The 12186-nt window shown below is 49.7% G+C and overlaps 1 protein-coding gene across 3 annotated transcripts in view; it reads left to right on the top strand.

The window, feature by feature from the left end:
- LOC120368758 (TRAF interacting protein) overlaps positions 1-10858 on the top strand; it is a 47640-nt gene extending 36782 nt beyond the window's left edge. For all 3 annotated transcript variants that reach the window (XM_039481266.1, XM_039481263.1, XM_039481265.1), the window contains 5 exons: positions 5028-5183; positions 5437-5485; positions 6810-6935; positions 7594-7644; positions 8359-10858. In XM_039481266.1, the coding sequence (XP_039337200.1) occupies positions 5028-5183; positions 5437-5485; positions 6810-6935; positions 7594-7644; positions 8359-8490 (514 nt within the window). In that variant the 3' untranslated portion in view covers positions 8491-10858. The remainder of the gene's footprint in view (positions 1-5027; positions 5184-5436; positions 5486-6809; positions 6936-7593; positions 7645-8358) is intronic.
- The last annotated feature ends 1328 nt before the right edge of the window (positions 10859-12186 follow it).

Raw genomic sequence — 12186 nt, 5'->3', positions numbered from 1 at the left:
CCACCCCAACCTAGTGGCACTACACCTCACGGCGTGGCTGCTCAATGATTAGGCCAGGAGAAAGGACATGCTCGGAAGGGGTTCAGCGCGTCCTCTTGGAAAGCAGGCAACCCCCCGTGAGTCGAGCCTACTTGGCAAAGTGGTCTCGGTTTTCCCGGTGGGCTCAGCAGGGCTGTGCTCCATCCTGAGAGTTTGTGAACTCCTATCCACCACCAACAGATATAGCTTGGAATCACCTATTGTGGAATACACGTGAGCAATCATTTGAGGAAGAAAAGACAGTTACCTTTTCCGTAACTGGTGTATTTCGAGATGTGTTGCTCATGTCTATTCTACATCCCACCCTCCTTCTCCTCTGTCAGAGTTGTCTCGCAAGAAGGAACTGAGGGTGGGGGGAGCGCGCAGCACCCCTTATACCGTGCCATAGAGGCACCACTCCAGGGGTCGCTAGGGGCACTCCTACGGGTACTGCTAGGGGAAAAACTTCCAGCACCAGTGCATATGGTGTCAAGTATCAGAGGGGTAGCCGTGTTAGTCTGGTTCTGTAGAAGCAGCAAAGAATCCTGTGGCACCTTATAGACTAACAGATGTTTTGCAGCATGAGCTTTCGTGGGTGAATACCCACTTCTTCGGATGCAAGCAGACTTGCATCTGCTTGCATCCGAAGAAGTGGGTATTCACCCACGAAAGCTCATGCTGCAAAACATCTGTTAGTCTATAAGGTGCCACAGGATTCTTTGCTGCTAGTGCATATGGTGAGCACGCACACCCATTGTGGAATAGACATGAGCAACTCATCTCAAAGAACACCAGTTATGGAAAAGGTAACTGTCTTTTCTCCAGTGTGGTTGACTGGAGGTGGACCTGTTCACAATGAGTTCCAACAAAAAGTGTCACCTCTTCCACTGCAGAGTGAGCAGGGACAGTCTATCCTTGTCATATGCTTTCCTTTTGCATGGGGAAAGGATTTGATGTGTGCCTTGCTATTGATCCAGAAAGTAGTGAAAAAGATGTCAGGGCAGGGCAAGGATAATTCTCATTGCCCCAGCCTGACACCATCAACAGTGGTTTACTGATCTTCTGCAACTGTTTGGCAAAGTCTTTCAGTGTCTTCCTCTGTCTCCAGCCTACTATCTCAGCAGGAGGACAAGATCTTTCACCCAGACCCACCGTCTCTTCAGTTGAAAGCATGGGTGCTCAAACTTTGCTCTTGAGTAGTCACGTTCTTCGTCTGTTCAGGGCAGGCTAATTAACTGTAGAAAATAGTCCACTAGAGCTATTAGTGTTTAAAGGACCAGATTTTAAGCATAGAAGAAGGGGAAACCTGATTGCTCTGTATCTGCTTTCATTCCTTGTATTCTGGAATACTTAATGTACTTGAAGTCTGGGGCTTATCTAACATTGTTAAAAGTCCCTTTGGCAGCCAATTCTGTGTATCATACTTTATTTAGTAGTGGATTGCTGTTTCTTCGTTCGGTCAAAAGGTTTATGAAAAGTTTATTAAGTGTAGGCTGTCTGTTCTTGGGATCTCAATTTGGTGTTGGCCATACCCCTCTAACTAAGTGTTTCTTTCTAGCATTTATCTATCAAAACAGCTTTCGTTATTGCCATCATGTCAGCTAGGAAAGTGAGTGAATTGAATGGCCTTGTGGCTGATCCACCATCCACTCCTTTTCATAAGGACAAGGTAGGTCTCAGACCTGATCCCAGGTTCTTACCAAAGGTGGTGTCTGATTTTCATAGGCAGTGTTATTGTAGCAGTGTTGGTGCTAGAATATTAGACACACAAATTGGGTGAGATAATATGTTTTGTAGACTTACTTTGCTGATGAGAGAGACAAGCTTTCAAGCTTACACAGAACTCTTCTTCAGGTCAAAAGAGCTCTGCATGAGCTTGTCTCTCTCACCAACAGAAGTCAGTCCAATAGAAGGTGTTATCTCACCGAAATTGTCTCTCTGATTTTCATGTCAGTCAGACAAGTAATTTGCCCTCCCCCCCCCCCCCCCCAACTGCACTCTAATAAGGGGGAATCATCCTACACACTGTGTGCACCAGACGGGCACTCGCCTACTACTTAGAACTAAAAATTGTCATAAATCGTCTAGATTGTGCCGTATGCTAAACACCACATGGGTTATATGGTTTCTTCTTCGAGTAATTGCTCATATGTATTCCACAGTAGGTGTGCGTGCTTGCTACATGCACCAGTGCCAGAAGTTTTTCCCCTAGCAGTACCCGTAGGGGGTGGGAGCACCCCCCGCAACACCTGGAGTGGCACTTGCCTGGTGCGGTATAAGGGGAGCTGCACGCCCCCCCCCCCCCCAGTTCCTTCTTGCCGCCAGTGAAGGTGTGTTGGAACGGCTCTGATCCAGCTTTGCTGTAGCTTGTTCCCAGAACTGTTCGTTCGTTTAGTACCTGTAGTTAATTAGCTGTTTAGTTAGTTTTAGTTAGTCAGTGAGCCTGGGCCGGGGCATGCCCCGAGACCCAGGATTTAAGTTGTGCGGTTCTTGTTGGTGTTCTGTGCCAAGGAGTGACCTGCACATAGACTGTGCTGTTTGAGAGAGACCCACACCAGCGAAAGGTGCAAAATTTGCAAATTGTTTAAGCTGCGGACCAAAAGGGAAAGAGACATTAGGCTCCGGACCATTCTGATGGAGTCAGCGCTGACACCGATCCCAGCACACTGCTCTGACCAGGCACCACGGTGTTGGTACGCGGCAATCAGCCAGTGCCTTTGACCAGTCAGCACCGCTCCCCATCCATGAGACATGCCAAGAGGACCAAGACTCCCTCCTCGCAACGGCACCGAGGGAAGTCTGGGAAAGAGGCTAAGCCCATGTCGGGCAGTCCTCAATCCCCACTGGGCCCCAGGCCTCTGACTCACATAGAGCGGAGTAGCCCGGCATCTTTGGAACAGGCCTGTCCGGATGCCTTCCACACTCAAAACCCTCCAGGCAGCCCAGGACATCATGTCCATGCCAGTGCTCAGAGCCCCGCAGATGTCGGCCCTGCACTCCAGAAGCAAGCTGCCACTGGGATCTCTGCGGTCGCCTCTTCCCGTACTCTAGACCTCTGGTTCCACAGTGGGACTTAAACCTGGTCTTAGCTCGTCTCACCGGGTCCCCTGTTTGAGCCGTTGGCCATGTGCTCCTGGTCTCACCTGTCGTGGAAGATGGCATTTCTGGTTGCTATCACGTTGGCTGGACGAGTCTCGGAGCTCAGGGCCCTGACCTCTGAACCCCTGTACATGAACCCTCCCGAAGGTTGTCTCCGCATACCACATGAGTCACGACATTTTTCTGCCGGTCCTCTGCCCCAAGCCTTGTGCGTCCAGTGAGGAACACTACCTCCACACGCTCGATGTGCAGCAGGCTTTGGCTTTCTACCTCGAGTGGAATAAGCCATTCAGAAAGTCCTCATAACTGTTTGTCGCCTCAGCTGAGCGGGCGAGGGGCTAGCCAATCTCTACCCACAGGCTTTCCAGCTGGACCACTTCATGCATCCAGTCCTGTTATGAGCTGGAGGGCATTCCCCCGCCGCCCATTGCGAGGGCACACTCGACCCGGGCGCAGGCCTCGTCTGCTGCCTTCGTGGCCTACATCCCCATCCAGAACATTTGTAGGGCTGCCGTATGGTCCTCAGTTCACATGTTCACCTCGCACTATGCGATCGTCTCCCAACCCAGGGACGACACCAGGTTTGGCAGGGCTGTCCTCCATCCTAGGAACTTGTGAACTCCTACCCACCTCCAACAGATATAGGTTGGAATCACCTATAGTGGAATACAGATGAGCAATCACTCGAAGAAGAAAAGACAGTTACCTTTTCCATAACTGGTGTTCTTCGAGATGTTGCTCATGTCTATTCCACATCCCACCCTCCTTCCCCTCTGTCGGAGTTGTCTCGCACGAAGGAACTCAGGGTGGAGGGCGCGCGCAGCTCCCTTTATAACGTGCCAGGAAGGTGCCACTCCAGGGGTCATGGGGAGCGCTCCCCCTACGGGTACTGCTGGGGAAAATCTGGCATTGGTGCATGTGGCAAGCATGCACACCTACTGTGGAATAGACATAAGCAACTCATCTAAAAGAACACCAGTTACAGAAAAGGTAACTGTTTTTCCCCAGCCTCTCCCTTGATTAAACAGTGTATTGCTGATTGTTACTCATTAGCAAAAGTTCCTGTACCTGCTTCAGTGTGATCACATTCCCTTTGCTTGTCACAGGCAGGTGCCAGTCGTTGAAATTTGCAGAGCTTCAACCTGCACTTCAGTGCACACTGTAACCAGGCACTATGGTTTGAACTTGGTCTCTAGGGCAGATGCTGGATTTGTTAAAGCAGTGCTTCAGTCTCTGTTCAGTTAGGACTCTGCTCCCATCTCCAGGTTAGTTTGAGCACTGCTCCTCAGACTGCCACTATAGGTGGGGCAATATGCAGAGCCACTCGAAGAAATGACCTTAACTTACTTGTAATCGGCATCCCTCGAGATGGCTCTGCATACTTACCCTTCCCATCTGCCTCCCCCTCTCTGTCAGAGTCCTTGTTTGTTCTGTCTCTGGCTTTGCAGTGGTGTCGGAATGGTGTGGGAGAGCCCTAGCTGACCCTGCTAGAAGGAGGCGCTGCAGTCTCCATAAGTGTGAATGTGCAGAACCATCTCAGAGAACTCTGGTTTTGTTGTTTTTGTTTTTGTATCTTTCTCATCCCCTCTCGCTTATACTAGGTTGATGTGAGGACAGGGGTTTGTAGGTATCCAGAAGAGAGGGACTCAGGTGTGATTTGGAAAGCTCTGAGGGAACAAAATGAAGGGGTAGGTTATGAGTGAAACTCCAGTTTTGCTCCTAGTGGCTGCTGTTGTAACCCAACATTAGAGAAGTGTCATTATAACTACTCTAGATTTGTTAGGAGATCTATCAACTTTGGGATCCTAATTAAAAACGTTGGGGTGAAGGTCTCTCTCTCTCTCTTGTCTGTCTGGTGGATGGTATGTAACTTGATGGTGATGGATGACATGTCTGAAATGGCCTTGCAGCCCTGCTCCTGTGGAACTGCTGAGCCCAAAGCTCCACCGCCCGGCCCATAGCAACAAGATCGACCTGGATGCCACCTTTGATGTTGAGACGCCTGAGCATCAGCCTCACAAATCAGTCACAACCCCTGCAAAAAAACCCAAGCTGGATAAAAAGCCGTGAGTTCTCCCCTTTCTCCAGTCCTAGGTGGGACCAAGGGGACCAAGCTTCAGTCACTCTAATGCTCACGTTTCTGCTGAGCATCAGGATCTCTACCCGTTTGATTCATTGCACTAGGAGACATTAATCTTTGTTTGGCCTTCCATCTAGCAGCTCCTCTCCCCTGCAAATTCTCTGCTAATTGCTGCAATCCTCTGAAGCAGTGAACCTACAGCAGATAGACGTCTGACTCACTGATCTGATTTCTTACAGGCCTCCTGTGACAAACCTAGCAAAAAAAGTTCTGAAGGAAACAGTGGAGGTAAAGTAACCAATTACTGGCCTCTTAGATCCCCCTGCTTTTCTCAATCTGGTAATAGACTTAAGAAATTGACCAGAATATCCTTCCACTTGGGCTGTACAACCATCATCTTAGTACTGCAATACATGCTCCAAGGTGCATCACCTAAACCAGTGTTTTTCAAAGTACAGGTCCCGACCTAGTACTGGGTTGCGGAATGTCAGGCACTGCTGATTCAAATTATAATGATTGTTGCCGCGCAGCCGCTCTAAAGGGCCGTGCAGCAGGGACCTGGAGAGGAAAGAGGTAGGGGGTGGGCGGGAACTGGGGAGAGGAGCAAGTTGGGGCTTGCAGGGCTGCTACAGGCCTCTCCCCCGGCCCTGGAGCTCGCTGCTGCCAGCTGGGAGAGAGGGACCCTTCCCATGGAGCTCCGTGCAGAGGAAGAGAGAGGCCCTTCCCCTGGTGCTCTGTGCTCCGTGCTGCCTGCTGGCAGGGAGAGAGAGAGAGAGACCCTTCCCCTGAAGCTCCGTATTCCCCCTGCTAGCAGGCAGCAAGGAGAGAGGGGCTCCTTCCCCCCGGAGCTAGCTGCTGCCAATGGGGAGAGGGCTGTGGGGAGTCCTCTGGCCCCAGCCCTGGGGCAGCCTGCCTGCAGCCCAAACTCCTCATCCTTGGTACCTCCCTAGATCCCTCACCCCCCGCACCCACCTCCCACACTCCTTACCATAGGCTTACCAAGGCTAGTGTCTAGTGTTATTTAAAGTGGGTTAAGCTGGAATGTTTTGCAATATTATGATTTTATGAAAACTCTATTTAAAAGATATAATTATGTTGGGGGTCACGGGCATCAACACTTTTCTTCAACTGGGTCACGAGGAAAAAAGTTTGAAAACCACTGGCCTAGACAGTGTTCATACAAATGCTCTAACACAGCTGCCCAAGTCCAGGGGCTATTCTAGGTTTGCAGACCACCTGTTCTTAATAGTTTCTGGGCATTTCTACAGTGCACTCACCTGGCACACACACTATTGCTATTGCCAATGACACCAGTGGTGTTAAACTCTAAGGATCCTGGGGGCAAACACTTTGACAAGAGCTGGTCTTACTAGCCACATGAAACACAAACACTTGCTCCTAAGCTTTGTTCTTAAAAGCAAGAAACCATAGACATTGATACTGACTAGCTGAGAAGCTGCAGTTCCATGGTCCACCTTAAAAGAGTAAACCATGGGTACATGAGCAATAATTCCTAAGCTGCTTGGTACAGTTTTCAGTGCTATCTGTTTCTGTAAATGAAATTCAGGGAGTAAAGCTGCTCATGCTGCCTTTCCTCTCTTTCCTGGGACAGAACTGGGCAAGTGAGCCAGAGGAGGACCCTTTAGAAGAATTCTTTCCTGCATTCATCAGGAACTCGGTTCTTTCCAGGAAGCCACCTGTGGGCAGCCTGCTGGGGCCACACAAGAACTCAGGAGCTGTGAGTATGTGCCCTGGCCAATCAGAGCAAGGATGCTGCTCCCTGCCCACCAGTGGTGGAGGCTTGTCAAGGGTCAGTCATAGGCATCCTAGCCCCCTGAGTGATCTAAGTGGGAGTGAATGAAAACGAGACTCTTGCTTTCCCTGTGTGTTTGTGGATGTGAGAAGTGGCTAGAGACTTCCCTTTAGAGCCCTCTGTCTTCCCTCATGGACTGTGAAGCTAGTCAAATGTCCATAGCCCTTCACTGAGATCCTGTCCACCATCATTGCTCTAGCTCGGCAGCTTGTCTGTCTCCCCCACATTTCCCACTAAAGGTCCTATTTCTTTAAGGGGGGTTCTGTCCATTGTGTGAGCTTCCATCAGAATATGGCCAAGTTCTTCAAAAGTGACTTTGGGCACCCAACTTGGAGACCCTCAAAGGGTCCTGATCTTGACAGGGTAGTTGCTCAGCATTTCCTGAAACTCTGGCTTCTTTATTGTCTCAGGTCAGGCACCTTAGTTGCTAGTCTGCTTTGGCCAAAATATTCTGTACGTTATAAGGTGCCTGGAACTGTCCCTCCCTTCCAGTACACTGCAAACTTCCAGCTTGGGTGAAGTACCTAGTATCGCCCAAGAGGCAGACCTTGCATGGTATTATATCTTCTCTCTTCTCTTCTAGGTGAGAATGGGATATGATGGCTTAGGAGGTAGAACTAAGTTCATACAGCCCGTATCCTTCCCCATCATCTGCGCTGTGGAAATAAGCGGGCAGGAAGCTCTGCTTTGCTTCCCTCTCATTTGGGGCTAGTATCTAGGGTGATTAATGCGTGGGCTTCGCTTGGGAATGGGCTGGGGACTCTTTAAGGGAGCACGTGGTGGAACTTGTTTAAGCAAGCACTTTGCCCACAGAAAAGGCTGATTTTAAGTAATCTGTTTTCTATGCACCAAGTTAAACTGCACACCAAACATGGCTCAGGTGGGAGAGCAGAATATCTAACTACGTGTCTGATTAAAGACACTGTTCTGGTGTGTATTCCCACTACACAGCTCTTTTGTCTTCCAGGCACTGGGGGAGGAGGAGGGAGACAGATTGGTTGGGAACTCTTGAGGGAAACTGAAAAGATCCTGATCAATCTGGGAACTTGTGGCTCAGATAACTGTGCTGCTGTGGGTCTTGTCTGTATGTGGGCACAGGTCCTGGGGCTGTATTTGACCTGTGTGTGAATCATGTCATTCACAAGGAATGGGGGATCGAGTCATCTGATCACTATGTAATAATTGTCAGCTCTTGGACTGTCACTTGTGTGGCCATGTTCTCTGGGCAGGTCTGAGACCCTTCCACATGGTCCTGATTTAAAAGTTAGCCTAACTTGTCCTGGAGCTGGTAATAAATCACCCTGCTCCCCATTTTCAGACTTGTTTTCCCTGACAGTTTTCCCTTCAGACAAACCCAATGGAGATCCGTCCCTTAGCTGTAAAGAGCAGGAAGAGGAATGTCTCCAGGCCAGCATCCACAACTGCAGCAGCTTCCTCCTCTGGCACCAGCCAGGCAAAACTGGACAGCTTCCTTCAGTAAACCTGAAGGTTTTCCTGGTCACTTAGGCATGCGTGGGCAGAAGTCTTGTGGCTTACCTACATCTCTGCAGAACCAAGGCGCTGGGATCAATACGCAGTGTCAGTCAGAACTCTCCCATGGACTGAAACTGGCCTTTTGTAGTTCACTGTTGATCCAGTCCAGGCTGACTACGCTGTGAGCATGGCAAGGCAGGATGTGCCATGTGCTGCCAGCTGTCCTGGGAGATGGGGCTCCTGGCACTGAGCAACCTGCCTGCCTTTGTGTGACATGCAAGGTCACTGGTTTGTGCTCAAGAGCTCAGGACTCCCTGTGGGTGGGGTGTGTGGATCCCTCAACTCCGCCTGGTTTGACTCATCTTGGCCTCACTCCTAGGCAATGCAGTAAAGTGTGGGACAAAGCAGACTTAGAAATCTCCTGGCTGCTGATTGGTTCAGGCCTGGCCTTACGAGGCTGCATTTCCCCCAGGAGCCTTTGTTGGCACAGAATAAACAATGAATTTCCTCGCCCTGCTTCCTTGTTCTCTGAGGCTTTAGCACTTCTGGTGGTGATGGGCCCCTTGGGAGACAGAGCACTCTAGCTTGGTTTCAGGACCATCGTAGACATGAAGATGGAGGAAGGGGATCCAGTGTCTGTTAGCCTGTAGCATTCAGGGCTGATTTCCAGGGCGGGGATGCACAGTCTCCTCATGCTGGATGTTTCATCTCCAGCTGTCCTGGCTAGTAAGGCGGCATAGCAATCCTCTCTCTAACCTGGAGTCTTTGGGCCAGAGCGTGCCTCGTGCAACCTCACCTGAAAGGAGGAGTCTGCCTCAGGCACGAATCTGGTTTTTAATCTGATAGCCAGGGGAGACACCTCACATTGACACCTCACACTCAGGCATGGCAGCTGGGGACTTAGCCTAGCAGGAGACTGCTTTGGAAGGGACGAGGCCAGAATCCAGGCTGACAACCATTCTGTGTTGATGTCTCTGCCATTCCAGCGGGTAGCCAGCCTCCCGATTGTCCATAGAGCAAAACTGTGTGTGATTTGTTGCTGTACAATGGGCATGCAATCGGCACTGTACTGTTTTATCTGATCCCCAAGCAGCTGCTTGGCATGCACAGGTTTAATGAGGAGGTGGGTCTGTAATGAGGCAGTGGGGGTGGGGTGATCTTAGCGTTTCTAGCTCAGCAGCACCAGGAGCCGGTAGCCTTTCCCAGCTTGCCACGTCTGTAGAGCTTTATTTTCCAGAATTGAGAACTTCACGTCTCTGTACCAGGCTCTTAAAGGGGCAGGCATCTGTATGATTCTCTGGATGCTCTGCAAACTTTAGTTTGGAACTTATATTTGTATATATTTAATCAATTTTTTAAAATGATATGATGAGTTTACAAATGCTCCTCTGAGATGGATCCCTCCCTATTGCTGCTTGAGTGTTAAATACAAAATATCAGCCCAGTTATGCTTACTGGGAAAGAAATATGATGGGGCTGCTGATTGCTAGGGGAGGGCTTTATTCTGCTGTCATTGGCCTTAAGCTCAGTCTGGTGTCTCACATTTCCCATGTGGTTCTGTTCCAGATCTTGCCCAGATACAATGGAGCCCTCTTCAAATTGTGCTGTTTATAATGAATTGGCTAGTTAGAGAGCTGGCCAGACAGATCCAGCATTGGTACAGGCTTATCTGGAAACCAAAATGAATGGATTAAAGGCAGAGCTTTTTCACTGATTTCGGCATCAGCAGCTGTTTGTGTCAGTACCCAACCCATGCAGTGTGGGTGCCCTGATTCCTGTATGTCCCTGAGAACATGTGCCTTTATTAAATAAATGTGGTGTACAATATGGAGCCATCTGATTTGTAACCTGAGGTGGCTGCTGCTGTCTCTTCTCAGCGAAGGTCTTGCTCCCTCCATTGCACTCAAGGAGCCAGGCTCTCACTGGGGAACAAAATTTGAAAGTAGCTGAGACACTCTTGCACATTCCTATGAGCCAGCTGGTGCAGGCCACTGATGGAGGCAGAGACCTGAATTACATGGGCCTCTGCTCTCAGCCAGTCTGGTAAGTCCTGTGGGGCCTATTAAAGTATTGCAGCTGCTGTGCCCTGGTATCTTACTCCCTGGTGTTTGTAGTAGCAGAGAAAGGGGAGCACCACCATCCATGGAACACCAGCCACTGTTCCCAATGAATGCAGAGGTGGGCATTAGCTCCACTAGAGGCAGGCAGGGAGAAGGTGAAGTGACTTGCTCAGGAGAAGGGCACTGGGCAGGGCATGAAGCTAGCACCTGAGAATCTGCAGTGGTGGAGACATGGTAGATAAATGGCTAGAAGTCAGGCTCAAAGCTGTTGGTCGTTCCAGCTCCAGAGTGGTCTGGCACCCTTGGGTGGAAGTGGAGCTCTGCGTGGGGGGGCTTTCCAGCATCTACCCCTACATGTGGAGTGGAGGCAATCGGTCCCTTGGCTATGAGGTGGCACAGGAGCATTGGGCTGGAATCCTGGATGGCTCCCTAATTTTCCCTCCCTCCCAGCAGCTCTGATTGATGGGTTGCGCCCTCAGCGGAGGGAGCACTGGGGCAGTGAGGAGGAGATGACCAGTGGGGGAGTTTGCCTGGAGGGAGGGCGGGAAAGTATTATAGAGTCATAGACTTTAAGGTCAGAAGGGACCTTTATGATGGTTTAATCTGACCTGCACAACGCAGGCCACAGAATCTCACCCACCCTCTCCCTCAATAAACCCCTAACCTATAGTTGAGCCATTGAAGTCCTCAAATCATGGTTTAAAGACTTCAAGATGCAGACAATCCTCCAGTAAGTGACCCGTGACCCATGCCCCACGCTGCAGAGGAAGGCAAAAAAAACCCAGGACCTCTGCCAATCTGCCCTGGAGGAAAATTCCTTCCTGACCCTAAATAGGACAATCAGCTAAACCCTGAGCATGTGGGCAAGACTCACCAGCCAGACACTCAGGAAAGGATTCTCTGTAGTAACTCAGATTCCACCCCATCTACCATCCCATCACAGGCCATTGGGCATATTTACCACTAATAGTCAAAGATCAGTTAATTGCCAAAATTAGGCTATCCCATCATACCATCTCCTCCATAAACTTATCAAGCTTAGTCTTGAAGCCAGATATGTCTTTTACCCCCCACTGCTCCTCTTGGAAGGCTGTTCCAGAACTTCACTCCTCTGATGGTTAGAAACCTTCGTCTAATTTCAAGTCTAAACTCCCTGAGGGCCAGTTTATATCAATTTGTTCTTGTTTCCACATTGGTACTGAGCTTAAATAATTCCTCTCCCTCCCTGGTACTTATCCCTCAGATATATTTATAGAGAGCAATCCTATCTCCCCTCAGCCTTCTTTTGGTTAGGCTAAACAAGCCAAGCTCTTTTGAGTTTGCTTTCATAAGACAGGTTTTCCATTCCTTGGCTCGTTATAGTAGCCCTTCTCTGTACCTGTTCCAGTTTGAATTTATCCTTCTTAAACATGGGAGACCAGAACTGCACACACTATTCCAGATGAGGTCTCACCAGTGCCTTGTATAACAGTACTAACACCTTCTTATCTCTACTGGAAATACCTCACCTGATGCATCCCAAGACTGCATTAGGAGTAACATAGAAGTATGAGGAGGCCCGGGGGGGCACATGGAGGTTAAATGCTGCAGGGTATCAAGGTGGGGAGCAAACCAGCTCTCTTTGGAGAAGGATGGGGGCTAGT

This window comes from Mauremys reevesii, linkage group 7 (genome assembly GCF_016161935.1).
Source record: "Mauremys reevesii isolate NIE-2019 linkage group 7, ASM1616193v1, whole genome shotgun sequence".
NCBI lineage: Eukaryota > Metazoa > Chordata > Testudines > Geoemydidae > Mauremys > Mauremys reevesii.
This window is presented reverse-complemented; position numbering and strand designations above follow the sequence as displayed.